At 58.8% G+C, this 23,331-nt stretch overlaps 1 protein-coding gene across 1 annotated transcript in view; it reads right to left on the minus strand.

The window, feature by feature from the left end:
* PAPLN (papilin, proteoglycan like sulfated glycoprotein) overlaps nucleotides 1-21,518 on the minus strand; it is a 39,841-nt gene extending 18,323 nt beyond the window's left edge. The window contains 17 exon segments of the mRNA XM_059691481.1: nucleotides 955-1,210; nucleotides 1,347-1,388; nucleotides 1,391-1,426; nucleotides 6,543-6,684; nucleotides 6,930-7,112; nucleotides 7,660-7,867; nucleotides 8,795-8,921; nucleotides 9,363-9,486; nucleotides 9,647-9,819; nucleotides 9,904-9,984; nucleotides 10,449-10,572; nucleotides 11,916-12,046; nucleotides 13,815-13,917; nucleotides 14,203-14,263; nucleotides 15,060-15,175; nucleotides 19,749-19,808; nucleotides 21,445-21,518. Coding sequence (XP_059547464.1) covers nucleotides 955-1,210; nucleotides 1,347-1,388; nucleotides 1,391-1,426; nucleotides 6,543-6,684; nucleotides 6,930-7,112; nucleotides 7,660-7,867; nucleotides 8,795-8,921; nucleotides 9,363-9,486; nucleotides 9,647-9,819; nucleotides 9,904-9,984; nucleotides 10,449-10,572; nucleotides 11,916-12,046; nucleotides 13,815-13,917; nucleotides 14,203-14,263; nucleotides 15,060-15,175; nucleotides 19,749-19,802 — 1,961 coding nt within the window. The 5' untranslated portion in view covers nucleotides 19,803-19,808; nucleotides 21,445-21,518.
* Between the last annotated feature and the right edge of the window lie 1,813 nt (nucleotides 21,519-23,331).

Genomic DNA, 23,331 nt, shown 5'->3' on the forward strand with positions numbered 1-23,331 from the left:
GGGACCCTGAGCTTCCAGCACCCCGGACTCCCTGCACTGGGGGCTGACCAGGGGAGGGTCCAGTAGGAGAGGCCGGGTGCCTGAATGCAAGGCATCCATCGCGCATACCTGCCCCAGACTCGGCGCCTACCAGCCACTGAGCGGCCAGCAGGGAGGGCAACGCTGACACAATAAGCAGAGGGGCAGCCCCGATAACTGGCAAATCCTCAACTCACACATCCCCCCACCAGAGCGAGGAGGGGAGTGAGCCGGGCCTGCCGGACCATCGGGCGCCCAGGGAGTGTTTATCAAACAGCAGCAGAGGGAGATGGGGAGGAAGAGGGTCAGGAAGCCAGCACGCATTTCTCCCCACAGCCAGGACTTGGGAGGGAAGGTGAAAGGAAGATCGGATGAGAGCCCCTTCCCCGTGCCAGGCGCTGTGGGATCGGTCTCATCCTCACAGTCACCCCAGTTAGTGGCTGTCACTGTTCCAGTTCTCAGCAGAGGAAGCCAAGATCAGAGAGGTGAAGTCACTTGTCCAAGTCACCCAGCACACAGCTAATAAGTGGCTTGAGCTGGGAGTCACCCCCAGGCTGCTGGCCCCAAAGTCTGGGTCCTTAGTACCTTAGCCCTGAGGGAGTGGGGGCCTGGTTTGGACTGAAAGCTGAAATCCAACGCCCTGTGCCTTCCCAGAGCCTCAGGCGACAGCTCCAGGCTGGCCTCTGCGGAGAGGGGGCCTTCCACCCCCACCCGCACAGCACGAGGAAGGAAGCGCAGCCAGAGGAGGCAGGCAGGGCTGCAGCCACCGCTGTGGTCCCATTCCTGGGCTCGGCAAACCACCCACGCTCTCTGAGCAGAGGCTGTCCTGTCCCCCCCACCCCCCCATTCCCTGCACACACACACACACACACACACACACACACACACACGCACACACACGCCTCTCTGACCTGGTGAGGAGGAAGAGGCACCTACCTGCTCTGCTGACAAGAGGCCCCGGGGCAGCCTGGCCACTGAGGCCCCAGAGAGGCCGTGTGGCCGTCGGGGCAGCACCCGTGGGGGCTGTGCCTGCAGTCCTGGGGCCCCGGGCCAGACCACAGGGGCTGCTGCTCTGGGGACGGCTGCAGAGAAGAGGCTGGGCCTGGGGCTGGCAGGTGGGGGCCCTGGTCTCCTCTGGGGTTACCCGCAGTTGAGGGCTGCTCCCGGGGTGCCCACCACTGGTCTCTGGAATCTAGAAAGACGAGGAAGCCAAGACACATGATGTGTCCACATCAGACCCCCTTCTGCCCATCCCCCCTAAACCACTCCCCCCACCCCGACCTCCATCTCCAGGGCCCTGCGTCGGGGGCTTCTGCCAAGCTCCTCACCCAAAGCGGGGGCCTCCCGAGGGCCCACAGACACCCAGGGGCCCTGAAGCTGGTGTGCACGTGCTGCCTGCTGGGGGCTTCTGGGGAGCCGGCTGCCGGGGTGGGATGCAGGGGGTGGAGGAGAGGAGTGGCGTAAGCCACGGCCTGCCCTGACCGGCATCTGCTCCCACCCGCTGGTCAGGCGGGCAGGGGCCCAGCACAGCGATGGGAAATGAGCGGTGCCTGTGATTTCACAAGACACCCTTCCCACGTCTGACAAGAGCCTTTGATCGCTAGAAAATGCTAATATTACGTGTTCAGCAAAAAGGAAGCCAGATATAAAGTTAGCATCTGTTTAATCCCAACTATAAAAAAAAGACAAAAAGTCATACACAATTTTTAAAAATTGGATTGTCGAACGAACAAATAACCCAATTTAAAAACGAGCAAAGAAACGGAACAGGCATTTCCCCAAAGATACGCAAATGGCCGAAAAGCACATGAGATATTCAGCATCATTGGTCATTAGGAAATGCTAAACACAGCCGAGATGAGACACGGCTTCGCACCCACTAGGATGGCTCTAATAAAAACCCTGAATAGCCTGGCCGGTGTTTCCGTCTCCTTCCCGCTCTCTTCCATTTCCTCTAGAATCAATATGAATATATATAAAATATATTTATATATTTTAATCTGAATAATAACTGTGGGTGAAGATGTGGACAGACTGGCACTGTCCTCATTGCTGGCGGGAATGTAAAACGGTGCAGCCACTGTGGTTACAGTCTGGCAGTTCCTCAAGAAGTTAAACGATGGAATTACCATAGAGTCCATCAATCCCACTCCTAGGTACAAACCCGAGAGAAATGAAAACCTGTGTCCACACAGAGACGTGTACGTGAATGCTTGCAGCAGCACTACCCGATACAGCCAAAGGTGGCAATTACCCAAGCATCCATCAGCAGATGCACGGGCAAACAAATGGTGGTGTATCCATAGAAGAGTCATTCAGCCACAAAAAGCACTGGCATTGGGGTGGGAGGGGAGAGATTAACCGAAGACTTACATGCATATGTGCACGGCCCATGGACACAGACCATAGAGTGGTGAAGGCCTGGGAGGGGCTGGGGGCTGGTTGGAGGGGATTGGGGGGGCGGAGGGGATATGGGTGACAGCTATAATACTGTCAATAAGAAAAAATAAATTTAAAAATAAAAAGCAGCCCTAACCGGTTTGGCCCAGTGGATAGAGCGTCGGCCTGCGGACTGAAAGATCCCAGGTTCGATTCCGGCCAAGGGCATGTACCTTGGTTGCGGGCACATCCCCAGTGGGGGGTGTGCAGGAGGCAGCTGATCGATGTTTCTCTCTCATTGATGTTTCTAACTCTCTATCCCTCTCCCTTCCTCTCTGTGAAAAATCAATAAAATATATATATATAAAAAAAGATTTCTGTTAAATAAATAAATAAACAAATAAATAAATAAATAAATATAAATTTAAAAATAAAAAGCAATGGCGTGCTGGTGCCTGCTACAGCTTGGTGCACCTCAGAAGCATTCTGCCCAGTGAAAGAAGCCAGGCACTAAAGGTGTACGGACCCTTCTCCATGACAGTCCAGAATGGGCAAACCCGCAGGCAGGAAGCAGAGCAGGTTCTGGGCAGGACAGGGGTTCACAGGATGTGATGGCTCGGCGGGTCCGCCACGCTCTGCGGCGTGAGGGGCATTTCTGAAACCGGGGGGAGCTGGCGGTTGAGCTACACCGTGAGTCCCCCGAACAGCCACGTCAAACACGTTGAAGTGTTTAGCCGTATGTTACGTGAATTTTACCGCAGTAAAAAGAGCCCACATCAAAAGTAACTGGATCGCTAGAGGGAAGAGTAGGAAGAGAATAATGAAAAGCAGCCCGGTCCGGGGCACCTGCCCGGGCTGTGGGCTCGTCCCAGTGTGGGGCGTGCAGGAGGCAGCCGGTCAATGATTCTCTCTCATCATGGGTGTTTCTCTCTCTCCCTCTCCCTTCCTCTCTGAAATTAAAAAATATTTTTAACAGGAAAAAGAAAATATAACAAAATGCTAATTGTAGAATTTAGACGGCTCCTCACTATATAGTTATACAGTTTCCATTTTTAAAGTTTTCCCCTGTCTTGTTCAGCTGGGTAAATTTGTGAAAAATCATGAATTATATCATTAGAATGGGTGAATGTTATGGCTTATTACATTCAATCACCATGACAGTTATTCAAAATGTTTTTCATTATAAAATGCTGGAGAAAAATGCAAAAGACTAAGAAAGCGGAAATTTTTAAAAACGATGAATAAAATGAGACAGCACACACCCCAAAGGCTCAGAGTGAACGTTTCTAAGTGCTTCGTGGGTGCATGTGTGCGGGCGTGTGTGCTGGGTGGGATGGGGGGTGGGGTCCTTTCTTCTATTTGTTAGCGTTTTTCAAATTTTCCACAATAAGCACAATATTACACAATGGGAGAAAATTAAAAAAGCAAGTGAAAATTCCATTCCCATGTGGACTGCATCTTGCCAGTCCCCAGGGAATAGTTACAAAATAATAAGTCAGGGTTGGAAGACTTCAGTAGGCATGCAGTAAAATCTTTGTTTTCGTGTTATTGCCCTCCCACCCAGGCCCAAACCTCTCTCCGGACTCAAATTCTCCCTCCAGTTCTGTCACTCCTCCACCCCCCAGCCCCCATTCTCTCAGACCGAATTCCCAGTCCCCAGCCAGCCTGGGACTCTGCCTGCTGTCCTGCCACCTCCAGGCGAGAGGCACCTGTCCGCCAAGCCCACCCTGCCTCCGGCTTCCCCTGTGGACTCTCCCCATCCATCTGTTCGGCTTCCCCTAGCGCCCAGGACCCCTCCCCACACACCCTCTGGGGCCAGGCTCTGCTGGGCCAGCACCTTTGCTTCTATTGCTTTTATAGCACCGGAATGTCTGCGGCCTGCTCCCCACCCGGCTCCTGCCTCCCAGCTGTCACCCCGTCAGTCTGACCCTCGGGCAGGTGCCCAGTTTGTCCTCCCCAACAGCTTTCATGGCGTCACCGCTTCCTCCAGAACTTTCAATGGCTCCCGTGGGCTCTACTGACCAATATAATCTGAGCCCTGAGCAGCCCGCAGCCTGAGACCTCCCGTCACCGCCCTCGCACCCTGGGCTGAGGGCAGAGTACTGAGCACTTGGAATGTGGCCAGAGTGATGGAGAACCTGCGTTTGACATTCTTTCATCAGGATTCATTTAATCTTAAATTTAAATACTGACGCTTGATTCATTCATAGGAAAACACCTCAGTATGTTTGGAACAACTTGGGTAGTCAATCTACTCTTTCGACTGCACATTTTATGAAATCTAAACGCTGATCACCTATGCCAGTGAAATGTTAGCATCTGAACGGAGCTGTGCTATAAGTGCAAGTTATATATTGGGTTCTGAAGATCTATTTTTTTAAAAAAATCTCATGTAGAAAGAATGCAAAAATATCCCCTTCATAATTTTTATTTGAATTGCACGTTAAGTAAAATATGTTATTAAGTATAAGTTTACTTATTTCTTTTTATATTTTTAACGTGGCTCTCAGAAAACGTCTAACGCCGTCTGGCAGGCGTTCTATTGCCATTGGCGAGCACTGCTCTGGAGTCGAGAAGGAGGAGGAAGCAGAGGCTGCCGGGCGGGCGTCCACTCAGGCACCCACCCTCATGGGCCTCTCCTTTGACCCCGACCTCCTCCTGGGCATCCGCTGTCTGCACTACAGCATCAGTTACAGCAGCGGGAACCCCGCAATTCTCCACCCTCGCCACGAGCATCTATGAAGCTCCTAGAAATCATGAGACTGGAAAAATGGTCACAACCCAAATGGCCCTAAAGGGGGAAAGCAGACAAAGCCACACACATCCCTGGAAGTAGCGAAGCCGCTGCTGGGCGGGACCAGAGGCGACCTAAGCTTCTCTACATAAACTATTTCTCTAATTTCTCCAAATTCTCCACCATCAGCGCACATCACCACAACCACCACTGTGCCGGGTGGGCGGGGCAGGCTGGGAGAGGACAATGGGGGGAAGGGGACACGTGTAATGCTTTCAACAATAAAGAATTTTTAAAAAATCATCGTGGAGGTTATTTCTCTAACAACTCAGCCCGGCCTGGACATCTCCCTCTGCTTCCTTCCCTTCTGCCATGTGAATGCCTCTCGGGAGGCTCAGGGCCACCCCTGCAGCAAGGTGTCCAGGGCCCTGGGGCCCCGAGTGGCTCTAGGGAGCTGGATCATAGGCGCCCGAGGGGCCTCCTGCTCATGCATCACGAGGGCCAGGCTGAGGCCGGAGCCTGGCCCAGGGGCCTCTCAGAGCCTCTCCGCCACCACGGCCCACGCTTTGCTCCTGAGTTCTGTGCCAAGCCCTGTGCCAAGCAACTCCCCACAAGCCTGGAAAGTCCCTCTTACTAACCCCATTATGGGCAAACAGAGTCAGAGAGGAGGGGCAGTTGCCCAGGCTGCATGGTTGGTCGGCAATGGAGTGGAGATTTGAACCCAGCCCAGGTTAGCTGTGGACTCCAGGCCACTGGTTCTTGGCCTCCATGGAATCCTACCGCTTCCCATCATGGCTCACGGGGTCCCCATCACTAGTATGTCAGGGCCCAACACACCTCTCCACTGCACCAGAAGGCCACCACCCCCTCACCCCAGCCAACCCGCACTTTCCCAAATATCACATCCTCACACCAAGCAAGTGCTCACCCCTATGACCTCCCTCCAGCAGCTCCTCACGCCTGGGACACCCTCTTTCCCAGTGGGGACGGTGGGGAAGGAGGGCGACAGACGCAGAAGCAGTGTGGACCCCCTCCCCTCACTGCACTCAGTCAGTCAACAAACACTGAGTACTGTCACATGCTGTAAGCAGGAATAAGGAAGGCAGAGACCCAGCCCTCAAGAAGCTTATAACTAGTAGGCCCTGCAAGTCAGATACAACCCTGCAGCCCAAGAAACTAACCTAAGGGTGACAGCAGGTGCAGTGAGCTGCGGGGTGGGCTAAGGGACGCTACCTCTGAGGGAAACAGGGCTGGCTCAGTAGGTGGCAGAGAGCTGCACTGTGGGTGGCGAAGGCTGCAGGGGTGGAGGCGGGCTGTCCAGGGGCTGACGCAGACCAAGGCCCAGAGGCAGAACATGCTGGCTGGGTGTGCGGTGGGGCAGGGGTCCGGCCGGCCTCCACCCCGTCCTTACCCGGAGGAAGAGGGCAGGGCTGCGTGTTACAGGGCTCCACCTCTGCCGGCTTCCACAGCTGCAGGCTCCCGCAGTGGCTGGGTGGCCCAATGGCACACGCCACCTGCCGTCTCCGAGTGCCCGAGCTGCAGCTCTTGGAGCACTAGGGCCCATGGGGTGAGAAGAGAACACCATGTATATAGAGAGGACACTGTGCAGAGGCAGCGGGCCCCAGGCGCAGGGAGAGAGCTGGTGAGGGTACCCACAGGGGGGGAGGGAGGGAGGGGGGAGGGATGGAAGGAAGGTGCCTGGTAATGCATGTCAGACCCAAGGACAGGCATGTGTGCGGCCACCACCAGAGACCAAGAGACCAGGATTGGGCGGCAGGTACTGGGGGCAAGTACTCACTGGACTCCAGGCGCCTACGTGCCAGGCCTGGTCACTGAGGCGGGGACAGTCGTCATGCACACAGGGCTCAGTGAGAGGCGGCTGGTCCTTAAAGGAGCAGGCCGTGGCATGCAGCAGGGACCCCTCGTCGCCCCGGCAAGTGACACTCCTCCTCCGGATCCCGGCACCGCAGCTGACGGAGCACTGTGAGGACCAGGCCGTCAGCAGCTGCTTGTTCTCACCCTGGGAGCCACGCTGGTCAGACAGCGAAGGCCCACCGGCCCGGCATGGAGGCTGGACAGCACCCTACTGCCCATGCCCAGCTCCCAGGACCAGAGAGGCTGAGCCACTCCCCTAAGGTCACACAGCCTGAGCCGCGCACGCTGACACCAGGCTGAGGTGCACTTTCCACCTTCCCTCATTTGCAACTTGGACACATGTAGGTGTCAGAAGCCATAGCCAACACCCCAGACTGTGCGGGGCCCCTCTCTTGCCCCCAAGCAACGTACCCAGCTGCCTTCCTGCCACCGCAAAGCCTTGCCCGCCCTGCCTGGACCCCCGAGGAGGACAAGCAGTGGAGCAGGAGGCTAAGCACCCGCTCCTTGCCCCAGCTTTGGCCACAGCTTCCAAGCCCACCCAGCAGGTGACTTCACTGGGTCTGTTTCCACGACAGAGAGCAAACCTCCCAGCCCCGCCCTAGGCCCAAGACCCAGCTTCTGACTTCTGCCCACCCCTGCCTGGCCCACCTCACCTCTCCCCAGGGCTCCTCCCGCCAGGCTGCGCAGCGCTGCAGGTTGCAGGCCTGGGTGGTGGCGGGCTTGCCGGGCAGGCCTGCACACTGGACCTCCTCCATCGCCTCCTCGCCGCCGGCCCCATCGGACCAGACGCAGTAGACGGAGCGGGACTGGGAGCCACCTCCGCAGGAGGCTGAGCAGGGCGTCCAGGGCCCTGTCTTCCAGCTGGCAGGGAGCAGGAACCAGTGAGGCTGGCCCAGCAGCAGGGGCCGGAGCCCAGGCCCGAGGGGGTGCCAGCTCTCACACACAGGAGTGGACTGAAGGCCCCCCCGGCCCATCCTCTGACCATCCGGGCCTGTGCAGCTGGGGGGCAGAGAGCTCTGCACAAAGGCCAATCCCCGGGCCCCCTCGCCATCTCCCACCACCGCGTGCCGGCCCCTGCACCACGCAGCCCGGCTGCCTCCCTCTCAGCTCCCCTGCCCTCACCCGCACCTCCCTGTGGCCTTCTCACCAGGTCCTGTCACCCCCAGCCAGACTCCAGTCCCTCAGGGTCTGACCTTGGTTGGGGGCATCGCCCAGAGGGGCCCTGCCTGGCCCTGGGCACAAGGACCCAGGGGAAAGGGCAGCCCCACCACACATGCAAAGGCCCACCATCCGGAGAGGCCAGCTGCCACCACGGCAGGAGGGCGGCGCCAGCCCTGGGGGGCCTGTGCCTGCAGATCACCTGTTCCCACCGGGCCCTGCAAGGCGCCAGGCTCCGGGCAGGTGTGGTAAGAGGTGCTTTGTGCACGAACAAAGGCATTGCAGGCACCTTCAGGCCCTTCTGCCCAATTCCTGGCCACCCCTGGGCACCTGCCGAGCCAAGCCCCCTGCCGGCTCAGACAGACAGGGCCTCCAGTACCTTCCCCAGCCCCCCAGCCACCAGCCTGGACGGCCGGGCACTGTGCCGTCAGGAGAGCCGGGCCTCATGCCCAGGCTCCTCCACGGCCTCCCCCAGGGACAGCTGCCTCTTCCCCACTCCAGCCACAGCTATGGGGAGCCCTGGATCACCCAACCTCCTTGCCCAACACCTCAAGCAGCCAAGGCACCCCAATCCCTCCCACCCAAGTGCTTGGGCCCCGTCATGGGTGGAGGGGCTGGCAAGGGCCTCACCGTTGGGTCTGTGGGCAGGAGTGAGGGCTACAGGGGCGGTGGGTGGCCGGCCGTGGCTGGTGCCGGCACATGTGGTCGGGATAGACCTCATTGTCGATGGTGCAGAACACGGGGCGGGACTGGTGACCTGCAGAGCCCGGCCATGGTGGGAGCTGGTGAGGCAACAGGCACCAAACGCCCTCTCTGGGCCAGGCCCACGCCGGTCATCTTGATCAAGCCTCAGACGACCGGGGTAAGTGCCGCCATCATCTCCAATTTACAGATGAGAAAACTGAGGCTCGGAGTTTTAGCTACGAGTGACCGAGCGCCGCGCCCGCCCGCCCCCCCCCCCCGCCCCCGCCCCCGACAGCTGGTCATGGACTCCAGGCTCGGCCTCTACTGCCATGGAACCTTCTCCTAAGAGATCTGGTTCTCCTAGCTTAGGTGGGGGCCCTTTGTGGAGCCCCCGGACCCCAGGGTTTCCCCAAGGTGCCCTAGGACCTGCCAATGTCTCAGGTACTTGTCCCCCTCCCCCCGCAGGGCTGGAGCGTGAGGAGAGGACAGCCTGTCCCCTGGGCCGCGGCCTCACCTCCGCCACACTCAGCACTGCAGTCGCTCCAGGAGCCGTGGCTCCAGCTGAAGCCGGGCCGGGGGGTGCTCAGGGGCAGGTGGTACTCGTAGCGCACGCCGGGGCTGGACTCCTGGCTGATGAGCTGCACAGGGGGGTCCTCCTTGAGGCCCGTCACCGACAGCTCCCCCCTCACCTCGTTCCCACAGCCCTCCTGCCGGCCCAGGCCCGAGGGACCCGCCACGGCCTCCAGGGGACCGGGTGCTCCCTTCACCCCAGAGGTCTCTCCTGCCAGCCCTGCTCACCTCGATGACCAGGGGCTCCGAGGTGGGGCCGCGGGCATGGAGCCGCTCCGGTGCCAGGTCCCCCTCGGCGCCCCGCTCGTAGTGCAGGGTGGTGCTGGCGACGGGCAGGGCGCGGGCAGGCTCGATGGTCCAGTGCCCGTTGAGGTAGTACTCACCCTGGATGCTCTTCACCGCTGTGCAGGGCGAGCCCCCGTCAGCTGCCAGAGCCGCCAGCCCCCCTGCCAGGGCCCCCACCTCCCCAGACCCACTGTCCTCACCCAGGAAATTCCTGCTGGCAGCCACCTCCTCGATGCGGATGCTGGTGGCCCCCGGGGGGACGATGAGGATCTGGTTGTAGCCTGAGGAAGCGGAGACACCACTCAAGCCAGAGGGAGGAGCTGGCCTGAGGGCACCATGCGTCCAGCTGCACAGATGGGGTCAGGGGAGGACGAGCAGGAGGCCTCAGGGCTGGGCTGCCTGGGGATGAGTGTCCCCAAAGAGGAAACAGCTTTGCAAAGGCCAGAGTGGGGGGCGGGCTCGGGCACCCAGACTGACTGGAGAGGGCAGATGGGGGAGGAAGGAGAGGGGGCATGTAGGTGGCAGCAGTACAAGATCACACGGATGCGTGGGCAGAGGGCCCACGGGCTCCTGTGAAAGGGTTTGGCTTCACCCTGAGCCATGACCTCGGGCCTTTGAGGCATGACCTGAGCGCCAGGTCAGCCCTCAGTGCCATGACCCCTGTGAGCCAGAGCAGCAGACGGGCAAGGAAGGCACAGGCAGCAGACCCAGTCCCAGCTGTCTGTGGAGCTCTGGAGGACCCCACCTCTGCTGAGGTCACTGACGTCAAAGGTACCGGTGACCGGGTAGCAGGTCGTGCCGTCACCCCCACACTGCAGACACTTGTCCTCCTGCTTTGACGAATCCAGCTTGTGGTCACAGCCCACAACCTGCCGGGCAGAGAAGGAGAGTCACTGGCACACCGGGATTCGAACCCTGGGTGCCTGGCCAGGTCAGGGAGGAGCAGTAACTCCAGTAAAACAACACCGGTTGGAAGTGTGTGGGTCCACTTGTATGTGGGTCTTTTTCAATAAATATACTGGAAATTTTGGGGGGGGATTTGCAACAGTCTGAAACACCTCTCAGATGGACCACGCAGCTTAGAACTATCAAGGGCTGAGAAGACTTGGATCTGGCCTGTGGCTGACAAGCCACCTCTTTTGCCTGCTCAGCACCCATCTCCCCTTCTCTGGCAGTAACACCTCATTTCCTTTGGGGACCATCTCTCCCACAGAGCTTGGATAGAGCTCCCCAACAGTGGGTTTGGGCAAATCGGTGGGCTGTAAGCCTCGCTCAAAGAGAACGGCTGAGAGGAGCCCCAAGTTAAAACAAATCAGAGGCAACCCAGGTCACTGAAACTCCTGGGAATGGAAGGACCTTTTTCCCGGGGAGTCGCCAGGCCGGGACAGCGGCAGCCTGGAGCTGCTGGGGGCCGTCCTCACAGCCCAGGGAAGGAGCCTGCCTAATCCTAAGGCGGAGCCGCCGGAGGGAAAGACCGCAGGCAAGGAGAGAGGTTTCCGCAGGCAGCAGCGCGCGCACACGCCTGCAGCCAGCCAGCTGTCCCCTGTGGCTTTTTTTTTCTTTATTAAGATATTACAAATGTGTCCTAATCTCCCCATTGTCCCCCATCCCCCACTCATGCCCGCATCCCCCATGTCTGTATCCATTGCTTATGCTTATGCGCATGCATACAAGTCCTTTGGTTGATCTCTGCCCCTTAGCCCCACCCTCCCCTGCCTTCCCTCTGAGGTTTGAGCATCTGATCAAGGCTTCTCTGTCTCTAGATCTATTTTTGTTTTTTAAAGTTCGTTTTAGCTGGGTTCTGTAACTTGCCATCCGGGAGTTGCTCTTACTGTGGGGCTAGAGTTTTCATAGGGCAGTGATGGCGAACCTATGACACGAGTGTCAGAGGTGACATGCGAACTCATTTTTTTGGTTGATTTTTCTTTGTTAAATGGCATTCACATATATAAAATAAATATCAAAAATATAAAGCTTTTTTATACTATGGTTGCAAATATCAAAAAATTTCTATATGTGACACGGCACCAGAGTTAAGTTAGGGTTTTTCAAAATGCTGACACGCCGAGCTCAAAAGATTCGCCATCACTGTCCTAGGGGAAAGGTGAGAAGGTCATAGGGCATCTGTGATGAAAGGCAGCTGAGAAGCTAGTCTTGAGAAGACACCCAGCTCCTGAGGGCCACTGGCGCTGCTGGGGCCGGGGACACTCACCCGGCAGACGCCATCCACACAGACGTCCGGTTTGCCAGGCTCGCAGGGCGTCCCGTCCACCACGGCCTCCCTGTGCCTGTAGTAGAAGCTCTCCCCCTTGGGGATGCAGGCCAGCTCACACTTGTTCGGGGCTGGGAAAGGCAAAGGGGGAAGCGGAGGTCCCAGTGAGGTTCAGGCCTATCCTAGCCACAGCGGAGCACGGGCAGGGCCAGAAACACACAAACTGGGGGGTCGGGGAGCCCTTGGAGCAGCCCCCACTAAGGGGCTCAGAGTCCCACTCCCCTCCCAGGGAGAGGGGATGTTCTCCACAAAACTGCTGCATCTCTGGGGCTCAAGCCCAAGGGAAACCCCAGAATAAGGAAAACACTAGACACTCGAAGGGGTCTGTCTCAGCATGATCTACAATAACCGGAGTGTGAGCAATCAGGGACTCTCTAAAGGATGACCTATCTGTAGAATGGACGCACATTAACAATTCTGTCCAAAATTATACAAACTTGCCTGGCCGGCATGGCTTGGTGGTTGAGCATCAACCTATGAACCAGGAGATCATGGTTTGATTCCGGGTCAGGGCACATGCCCAGGTTGCAGGCTCAATCCCCAGTAGGGGGCGAGCAGGAGGCAACCAATCCATGGTTCTCTCTCAGCACTGATGTTTCTCCATCTCTCTCTCTCCCTCCCTTCCTCTATGAAATCAATAAAAATACATTTTTTTTAAATATATGAAGACTTGCCCTGGCTGGGTGGCTCAGTTGAGACATTGTCCTGTACCCCAGTGGGTTCAATTCCCAGTCAGGGCACAGACCTAGGGTGCAGGTTTGATCCCCCATCAGGGTGCGTACAGGAGGCAGCCAATCAATGTTTCTCTTAGACTGATGTTTCTCTCTCTTACGCTCTCTCTAAAAATCAATAAAAAACATCCTCAGGTGAGGATTTAAAAAAATGTATGATGACTATACAGGAATGTAGGAAAATGCTTGTCACAGAATGCAAAATGGTACATAATTACAAATTAATTTCTCAATGTCATAATTACAGATATGTAAACACATGGAGAAAATGAGGTGAAAAGGGCCGGAATGAAATGTTAGCAGTGACCCTAGGAAGGAGGTGGGGTTAGGGTCATTTTTTTCTTGTTTGAATTTTTACATTGATCTAGTATTCTATACGCAGTTAAAAAGCCCAGACTGCTAATAGGATTGTAATGACCTCCACAGCAAAGCAGGCGCCCCGCTGTGGCCTTTCTAGCCTTTTCTCCGTGTCCCTATAACATGGAGATACTGCATCATTTTCAACAGACCCCCTCAGAACTCAGGAGGCGCAGCGAAGGCAATGGCCCCACTGGAGGCCCCCCCTCTAGCCAAGACCCGCCCCCACCCCAATCGCACTCAGTGACTTGGAACCCAGAGCCCAGTTTCCAGGCAGGACTGGCAGCGAGCAGGGGGACCAACAGGCAGAAGAATTATCCTGCGGTATCTTCTGGCTCATCGGAAGTGTTGTAATTACTTCCAATGTTGTTGTTGTTTCTTCCTGAACTGTCTTCCTCTAAAAATTCACAACCTACATACTTTCCTCAAAGCTACCCAGCGCAGCGGGGCCCAGGGCCCTGAGGACCCGGGCTCCCGCCACTGGCCCTGCGCCCCTCGCCACCCTCAGCGCCGCTCTGTGCACAGGGCTCAGGCCGAACCGAGACCGGGGCTCAGATGGCAGAGCCACGGCCACGCTTGGTGTGAAAATGCACGGGGGGCGGGCGGGGGGTGGGGGGCAGGGGGCGGTGCCGGGCTGCTCCGGGATTGCCAACGGGGCTGACAACGGGCTCCACTGCGGAAGAAGCCACGAGAAACATCGGCAACAGCTGGGAGGCGCAGGAGCGCGCAGGCGGACGGCGGCCGCACTCACCCCCGTAGTAGGGCAGCCACTGGAACCTCCGGCCCTGGAACTCGCGGCTGTCGAACTCCCCGCACTGCTCTGCCCGGAAGTCGCGGGCACCTGGGGGGCAGCTCTGCGGGGGCAATGGGGCCAGAGAGGGGGAAGTGGGGGACCCACTGGTCCCCGGGAGGTCGGGTCCTGTCCCCCCAGCGCCTGCTGTTGCTTTGGGGAGGCGGAGCGGCCGCGGGGGGGGGGGGGTTGGGGTTGCTGCGGGGAGAGCTGCAGAAGCTGTCCTTTCTGTCACTGGGGGTAAGGAAGGGACTTCCGCACCCGCGGCGCACGGACAGGAGGCACCCTGGGCCAGGACGTCCGCGGGTGGGGGGTCTAGGAAGCTGGCCCCCTCCCGCGTGGGCTTTACCTCGATGTGGCACAAGCGGTGTCTGCGAGTGGGGCCCACGCAGCTGGAGCCCCCATCTCTCCTGTGGGACAAGAGCTCCAGTAACCCGGCACCCACTCCGCCTGGGCTCTCCCGCAGCCCCAGCCTCTGTGGGACTCCCCTGCCGGCCAGAGGGCAAGTCCGTGAAGAGGGGGGCGGGGGCTGCCCACACACAGAAGTCCCCTCAGTAGGTGCACTGAGCCCCTCGTCTGTATTTGGGAGGAGACTCAGAGCCCAGCCATCCTGGAGTCTGACTGACTGGGGGCCACTCTGCCTCTGAAGGTGAATTTCCAGAGAAGCCCCGAGTTCTGCTCTTGGAGGTGAAACGGGGTGTAAATGCCCCCACCTGGTTAGGTGGTTCTGCCGCGTAAGGAGAACCAGGCACCTGGAATAGCATCTCACTTTGGTCTTCACACAGGTTCTCAGAGTGACTTAAACCCACTGACAGGCAAGGTGTCATCGCCCCTTCTTTTGTGCCCACCCTCTATAGCACAGGACACATAGTAGGTCTTAAGTCACGTGAAGGGAAAGATCTATACAAAGGCTGAAGGTAGAGACACTGCACAGGTTGAAGATTAATTTGACGGGAATTTACTGCACCTGCCGCGAGCCCTCACTGCATTGGGGCAAGAGACTTGGGGGTGGACGAAGCAGGCCTGGCTCCAACCCCCCGAAATACAGCTGATAATGGGAGTCAAGTGGAAGTACCCGGAAATGATGGATTTCAAGTACTCCATCCATGTTGCACCCAGGACAAAGCTACGGCATGGGGGGTTCTGCCCAGGTGACGCAGGACCCAGATGATCCCTGCCCCTGCCCTCTTTCACAGGCTGCCCTACCTCTGCGAGTAGCAGAAGCGCTCCCTGAAGCTGATGCCCCCTCCGCAGGTCCGGCTGCAGGGGCTCCAGTCACCCCAGGGGCCCCAGGTGTCACTCTGCCGCCTCACCTTGGGAGCCTGGAGGAGAAGACAAGCTCAGGAACCTGAGTCAGCACTCAGGGTCCCCACCAGGGCACCCGGAGGCTCACGCCAGCCCTGCCTACAAACAACACTCCCCACCCCCGCGGGCGGGCGGGTGGGCGTCAGGGATGCTCTTCCTCCTGGAGCCGCTCTTCCGGACCCAGCAGCACCGCCAGGTCCCGGCATAGTCTACCGCTAGCCAGCTTTCCCCAGAAGGAGCCGGGGCAGGTCTTCCCTCTGTCCCAGCAGCCACACGGCTGCTCCTGCTCCGTGCCAGGCACCATGCTCCCTGACGATGCTCTCCACTGGTCTGTGCAGAGTCCGATTTGACAGTCGAGGTGTCTGCAAACTGCCTGCGGGGAGCCCCTGGGTCAGCAGAGCAGACTTCCCCAGGAGGGAGACATCAAAGGGCAGGAAGACAGGCGGCCTGTGCAGGTGTCGCCCGCAGGCAGGGCCATGCGTCACCAGCACCCAGCATGGAGCAGCCACGCCGCGCCTGTTGCACTTGCTTCTGCCCTGTATGGTGGCCTCCCTCGGGAAGGGTCTGTGGTTCTGGCTATTGAAATAAGTTAATCTACTCCTAGGAGGGGTTGGGGGGGGAGGTTGTGGTTCCTTCCGGCCACTCTGGGCAGACTCCCAGGAGTTCCCCAGCGTCTACCTTCCCTTTCTCCCACGGTAAGAGAATCCTTGACACGTAGCTGGACACCAGGCTGCTCTCCCCACCCCCATCCATTTCCCAGACTTCCTGCAGCTACCGTGGCTATATCAGTAATTCTCATCAATGAGATGCAAGTGTTGGGCAGCAGCCCCCAGCAGTCTCAAGAGACAGCTTGCACGTGCCTTTGTCCTTTCTCCCGTACTCCTCACTGTTGCTTGGGAAGCAGGTGGGATGGCTGGAGTCAGAGCAGCCTTTTACACTAGGAGGTAACTCAGGAATAGAGGCTTCAAACAGTGCAGCAAAGATAGAAGGATCCTCTGCAGGTCTGGCTCCAGGGGCTCCAGTCACCCCAGGTTTGTGAGACCAAACAAACCTGGACTTCTGACCTCTGGGTATTTAAGTGGGAGAGGGATCTCCTCTCTCTCATTGAAGGACTGTTATTGGCGACTCCGTAACAAGACTATATCCTCAGAGATACAGTTTCCCACCAGAAAGATCTGACACCTTGCAGCTGCACTTGGAAGTCCACATGCGACACACATGTTCTCTCATTTAATCCTCAGAGCAACCTGACATCTGGGCACCCACTGCGAGGAGGTAGAAGGCTACTTGGGTGTTTCTAAGGGAGAAAGTACCTGGTAGGACCCAGTCACTCAGTGAACCTTGATGTCATCGCACAGCCAGCTGGGGGGGGGGGGGGGAGGTAGTATTCCCCCAGTGCATGGATAAGGAGGCAGAGAGGAGCCACGCATAAACAAGTGGACGCAACAGCACGTCAGCTCCGCCCCTGGCCTCCGTCCCACCTCCCTCACGTGAGACACAGATGAGCCCTAAGGAGCTGGGCAGGGGTTGGGCTGACCACTGCTTGCCAGGAGGCAGAGGTTATGTCCTATTTGCTGGAAGGGACTTTATTTTAGGGCATCACCACCTAAGAACCTCTAGGGGGGGAATCACTCCCAATTTCCAGAGAAAGAACTCAAGGCCTAATGCAGGAAAGCAAGCCCCCCCGCCCCCGTGCGAGCCCCCAGCAAGGGCACAGGGTCTCAGGCGAGTTCATGCGCCCGCACTTCACCCACAGCTCAGCTCTAACACCCCTGGTGCCGGCCGCCGAGCGATCCTGGCTTTACAATAGAACCAGCGCCCTGAGTCACAACAAACCACACAGATGTGCGAGCCACGCACGAAACCAAGAAGGAGGGCCGGGCAGACCCAAGGTCTTAGCTTTCGCGCTTCAAACTCTTTGTCCTTCGGTTCTGGCTGGGGCGGAACGGCCAGGCTCCTGAAAACCAGTGAACCAGAACAGCCAGGTGTTCTCTCACTGAAATTTAAACTGGAATTCACTTGGTCAAGTTCCTATCTTAAAGGGGAAGACGTTGGGTGTCGAGGGTGGAAGGTGACTTTCCAGGACACACACACACACACTCACTCACACATGCGCAGCCTCACCAACATTCTAAGCTGCGGCCACAGGGACTGCTGCTTCTCATCCCGCTGGCCGTGCTCTGGTTACTAATTACCCGCTGCCAAGGCCTGTCTGCATGCAGTCTCGCTCCTGAAGCACAGCCCCTAAGCCTCTCCAACCCACCTTCCCCGGGGCAGGGCTGGGCTTACCGTGCGGACAAGGCAACAGGGACACCTCTGCCACCAGCCACCTGTGGGGGCCCGGATGGGGTGGGGGGAGGACGGGCCTGAACACGGAGCTTTCTAAACACCGAGCCTCCCAAGCATCCCCTGGCCTCACGCCCGGCACCTGTGAGGCAGGCATCCTCTGGCCCAGGGCCACCAGCCGGCGGGATTGGGGGACCCAGCCTGCCAGATCCGGGCTGTGCCTGTCCACTACGCCACACTGCCTCTGAGGGAAGAACGCACATTCAGCCAGGAGCTGCACGGGTGCATTTTGTTTCCCTGTAATTACCCAAACCACACGCTGAGCTGACTTGGGAAGCCAGAGTGAGCTGGTCCAGTCCGCCCTCACCTGGCCTGTCCTCACCTGCCTCCTGCTGCTCTCAGCACCCCGCCCACTCCTCCTGCAACTCCTACCTGGGCAAGGAGCCCCCCTTTCCCAGGGGGACCGGCTGTCCACAGGGAACAGGTGTGAGGGGTATGGGAGAGGAGGTGTGTGGGTGGGAGTCCAGGGGGCTGGGAATCCATGGCCTCAGGAAGCCTCCCGCACCGGCTTGGGGGAGGGGCGAAGGGGCGTGGGGGCAGAGCCACTCTCTGCTTCGTCCCTTCTTATCCTCTACTCACTGTTGAAGCTGCCCCCTGCCGGCACTAGAGCAGCCCGAGAACGGCTGGGGGACCCTGTGGTGGATCGGGCCCCAGCCAGAACCAGAACCAGGGGCCGAAGAACAGTGAGCCTGGCCCACACCCTCCCCCAGACAGTGGAGGAGGGGGCAGGAGAGTGCTCAGCCCGCAGGCCCAGCCCAGCTGAGTTCACCCACTGCTGAGCAGGTCGGCGGCGACGGGCTACTCAGGTGTTCCTAAGGGCCCAGGACACTGGGAACCCTCACTCATTTCATCTGCACAGCAACCTGCGGGCGGGCATGATTACCCCAAATTGAAGGAATCTGGCTGGTGATTTGCCGTTAGTGGGTGTCTCTGGGCTTCACCCCTGGGGTTTGAGGCTGGTGCCACGGACCCTTCCACTGAGCTGTGCCTTCATGCACTCGGCACCAGGAGGAGCCCCCCAAGGACCGGACGTGGCACTTAGGGAGCAAGGACCAGGCAGGCTTGACTGTGGGAACCTGGCAGGTGGTGGAGAGGCCATGAGGAAGGAGCCCACCACGGCTCGGTGGTCGGTGCTGGATCGCTGGGGCTTTGGAGGAATGCCGGCTGCCCACCAGGTGTCCACCGCTGCCTGCCCTTCGGGCCCTTCTCATCCTCAGCTCACACTCCCCCAGCGCGGCATCTCCCGGCCCACCCCCGGCAGAACTCTCAGTCCTTCCTCTCCCTCCTGCCTCACTGAGGAAGGGCAAGGCTGAGATCCCCAGGGCAGGCGGGGCCTGGCTGCCCCTGTGCCTTCCACCCCGGCAATGCCAGGGAACTTGGCAGGGCCACGCCCAGCTCTGCAGACTAACCGTAGAGCGGTGAGCCTGCTCCCTAAACGTAGCTCCCTCGGGTAGAAGATTCCCTTATCTCAGGATCCACGCAGGTTCTCCAGGGAGCCCTGTCCTTTGGCTCCTGTTAATGAAACAGCTACTCGGATCACCAGTTGGCTCTCTGTGCCCACTCTCTACATTTGCACCAGTGAGGTAGCCACTAGGCCCGTGTGGCTATTTAAATTAATTAAAATCAAATTTAAAAATTCAGGTCCTCAGTTGCACTAGCCACTGTTCCCGTGCTCAACAGCCACGTGGACACAGTGGCTATCTTATTCGAAAGCACAGATGGAAAATATTTCCAGCATCTCAGAAAGTTCTAGTGCAGCCCTGCTCCAGATGCTCACCCCCAGGGGGTGGAATGGCTGGCACCCCAAGCCCCTAGGCCCACAAGGCTGAGGGGCAGCAGGGTTTGGTCCCCGGCATCTGGTGGAGGGGCCACCTAGCTCTCACCTTGGCTGGTGCCAGCATGGCCCCCCTCCTCCCACCCGGGAAGACCACCCCAGGGAGGGGTTCCCAGCATTAGCTGCACCCAGCACCTTCTGAGGGGGTGATGCTGAGGGGGTGCCATTCCTGCAATTGCAAACTGCACCCCCGGCCAGGGGAGCAGTTCTGGGCGCCTAGCAGTCCTGTCCTACCTCTTTTTGAAGGAGTTCAGGCTGAGGACTCGCCTCCTCCCACCCCATCTCCCCGACCTTGGCCCTCTCCTGGGGTTGTCGCCACCGCCAGCGGACGAGAGGGGTGGATGGGTGGGGACCCCAGCCGACACCCGTCCCCTCGCAGGGCCATCCGGCCCGGACAGGGCCGCACTCACCGAGGCCCCGGGCGCCGGGGCCAGCAGCAGGGCCACGAGAAGGAGCAGCTGCATCTCGGCCTGCGGGAGAGGTCGGGGTTGGAGCGGGCGGGGCAGAGCAGGCGCCGCCCCACCGCAGCCCCGGCCTCCGCGGCCGGTCTGGAGGGCGGGCGGGGCGTCTTCCTCCTTCCCGCCCCGCACAGGTGACCGGAGGCCGCGGGGGAGGACGCGAGGGCAGCCCGGACCCTGCGAGCGCGGCCGCGCCGCTCACCGCGAGGGAGGAAAGGCCCGTCTACCACCGGCTTCGGAACGTGCAAGAGTAACTCCTTTCAGGGTTTCGGAGGGAAAAGAGGGCAGTTAAAAGCACTTCCTTGTTGAAAGCTCAGATTTAAAGCAATCAGATCCACTCTAACTCAGCGAGAGATGCCTTTGTAAAAAGCCTTTCCACAAGCTGTTTAAAAACTCACTGATATCGGTTTTTACAAAGTCTCTTCGGGCATTTTAAAAGCTTTTAAAATGTTAATTGTATCTTACTTTAAACCCAGGCCAGTATTTCTCTGTACTGGGGGAGCTCCCTGGCGAGTCCCTTAAGTTAAGCAGCGCGTGTGCATGTGTGGGCATTGTGGGCACGTGTGCAATATGGTGTGTGTGTGTACAGAGTGCCTGTGGATTTGTCTGTGCGCGTGTGCATGTGGTGCGTGCACGGGCAGTGGTGTGTGTGTGTGTGTGTGTGTACAGAGTGCCTGTGGATTTGTCTGTGCGCGTGTGCATGTGGTGCGTGCACGGGCAGTGTGGTGCGTGCTCCGGCTGTGCAGTGCGCGCAGTGTGCGTGCATGTGTGTACATGTCACTGTACTGGAGAATGTAATAAGCAGTGTGTCCCCTTCAGTGCAAAACATCAAACGGGTACTGACATGTATGCTTAAAATTTAAGATCGGAATAAATGAATTTAAAAAATTAAGATCTGTAATTGTACTAATGTTCTTTTAGTTTTTAAGTACAAAGTGAGTTCAGTTTGCAAGGCTAAAACAGAGCAAACATAAGCCAATTTCAGCAGAATTGAACCTGGCACGTGTAACGACCTACATGTTCCGTTCATTTAGCACCCACAGTGGTTCGTGTCGTCCTTCTCCTCACAGTCAGATCAGAGAGTCCTGGGGTCGTGGGGTCGCGGGGGCGAGGCGGGCGGCGGGCTACCTCCCTGCCCTGCGCCCGCACCCACTGTAACCACAGCGCTTGCGGGACGGGGAGGAGGCGGTACCCGGGAGCCTCGTTCCGGCTGAAACCGGGGAGCGGCGGGCGATGCTCTCTGCAGGAGACGCCTTAGGGGCGGGGTGAGCCGAGCTAAGGGGGCGACTGGAGAAAGGACCGGGGAAGAACTTTCCTTATCTTTGTTACTAGGGACGCCTCGGGTGCGGGCCTGCCGGCTTCCCGCCTGGGGTCCCCGCGCGCCGCACCCCCGCACCGGCACCAGCGGACGCGGCAGCCGCGCCACCCCGCCCGCCCGGGGACCCGCCGGGTGCAGCCCCCAAAGGGTCCCGAGGGCGCGCGGGGCGGAGCGGTGGCCCGCACAGCTCCCACCTCGGTGGACAGAGCCGGGGCGGGGCCCCTCGGGGGCTCTCCAGCTCCCCGACCCCTGCGGGCCAGGCGGGCGATTCCTGCGGCAGCCCCGGGGCGAGCCGCACGCCGCCGGACCGCGGCCCCTCCGACTTCCTACCTGTGTCCCGGAGCGCCGGGCGCGCGCGCTGGCAGGGCCGCTCCATCGGTACCCGCCCCGCCCAGCCCCGAGCTCGGCCTGGCCACGCAGAACGCACGCGGAGGTTGGACTTGCTCTCCCCGGGGCTGGCTGGTTTCCTCCCGCCCCATTCCCCTCCCCCCCAACCCCCGACCCCAACCCCGCCCCTGCTGACACCGGTCCCGATCCCGGGGTGAGAGCATGCCCCCCGCGGAGAGGCCGCCACAGTGGTGCCCTTGGGTCTGAGCCAAGCCTCGGGTGGTCCTGCACCCTGCGGGCACCCTGGTCCTGCACCCTGCGGGCACCGGGGTTTCCTCCTGTGGACGGCGCCGGTCATCTCTCCAGTCCCATTCCCTCTGCGCCCAAGTCTTCCAGCTTGTGCCATCGCCCTCCACACTCACCTTACATGCCACACGTCTCGGTGCCCAGTCCCTGTGTGTCTTCTCTCCTGAGTTCTATACTCTGGCCACACCCGAGTTTTCCCACTGACACGCCGCTGTTTCCCCCACCAGCTGGCTTTTCCCGCTGCCCAGAATGCACGCTGGAAACCCTCTACCATGCAAACTCCTACTCATCCCTCAAGACCCTGGTCAAATGTCCTCTTCTCTAGAAGCCTCCCCCACCCACAGCAGGCAGAGTCCTGCCCCTGCTCTTAGTCGCAGTCTGTCTGCTGTCGGGACATAGGGTGCATCACAGCGAGAGTCTGCGTCTCCCTGACTCAGCCGTGGGGTCCCTCAGGGTAAAGCTTGCATCCCTATCACCTGTGCCCAGGGCACTAGTTGGGATCAAGGTAGGGGCGCAACAAATGCGATACATTTAATTTCCTCTCCTAGTTGTCCTTCTCCACCAAGGCATTCTGCCTGCCACCCCTTTTTTGGAGCTGGAAATCACCACCCCCCCACCCCCACCCCCACCCCAGGAAAACAGCGCTGGCCCTGGTGCACATGGGCAGCAGGAGGTCCCTTTAACCTCCTCTTCTGCCTTCTGCCCCTCGGCTGCCCCAGCCATTGGTCATTTCTCTCCTGGCCTCCACTGGGGCAGAGAAAAGTCCCCCATGGGGAGCTCACCCCCTAGGGCCCCCAGCCCCTGCAGGTCCTGTCCCTAGGCCGGGACGAATGCTCAGGCAAAATGCTTACTTAAAGAGCATTTTGAAACTGACCCATTTCTTACCTACCAGAGGAGAGAGGAGGGGCAGCAGCTGTGTAGCAGGCCCCTGGGGACCTGTGTGAATTCTTAGGCAGAGACAAAGCTTGGAGGAGAAAAGGGAGTGGAATTACCCAAAGCCTCTCTAGAAAAGGAAAAGAGTTCCTTCCGTTCAAAAAGCTCCACTCCCTGCCCCCATCAGCCTGGGATCTTCTGCACTTGGTCAAAGGTCCCCTGTCAAGTGGGAGGAAGCCGTGGGGGGCGGGCAGCCAGGCGTCTTCCTCATCTGTTCTTGTTTTTCCTCTGAGATTCCTTCTTCTGAGACACTCAGGCCCATGACTTCTTACTCCCCACCCAGCCATGAAGAAGACCCAGACTGGGGGAGGCAGAACCCGCACACAGTGCTGGGGACAGCTCTGCACCCACCAGCTGGGCTCTAGCAGTCACTGCCTTGAGCAAGGACTTGTCTTCAAACCTCAGATCCTGCTAACTCAGAAGGATGTGAGCACAAACCGAGCACATAATCGTTATGCACAAAAACACGGTGTGCATAATTGGTGTGCACACAAAAAAAGGTCACGGAGAAAGAAGACCCCAAGAAAAAGTGTAAGACCATCCCTCCCGTTGTAGCTTCCCCTCTGCACTGACCCTGAGCCACTCACTAGCTGCACAGGCTCCCTTCCACTTAGGACAGCGGTTCTCAACCTGTGGGTCGCGACCCCTTAG

Source organism: Myotis daubentonii, chromosome 1 (assembly GCF_963259705.1).
Source record: "Myotis daubentonii chromosome 1, mMyoDau2.1, whole genome shotgun sequence".
NCBI classification, from domain to species: Eukaryota; Metazoa; Chordata; class Mammalia; order Chiroptera; family Vespertilionidae; genus Myotis; species Myotis daubentonii.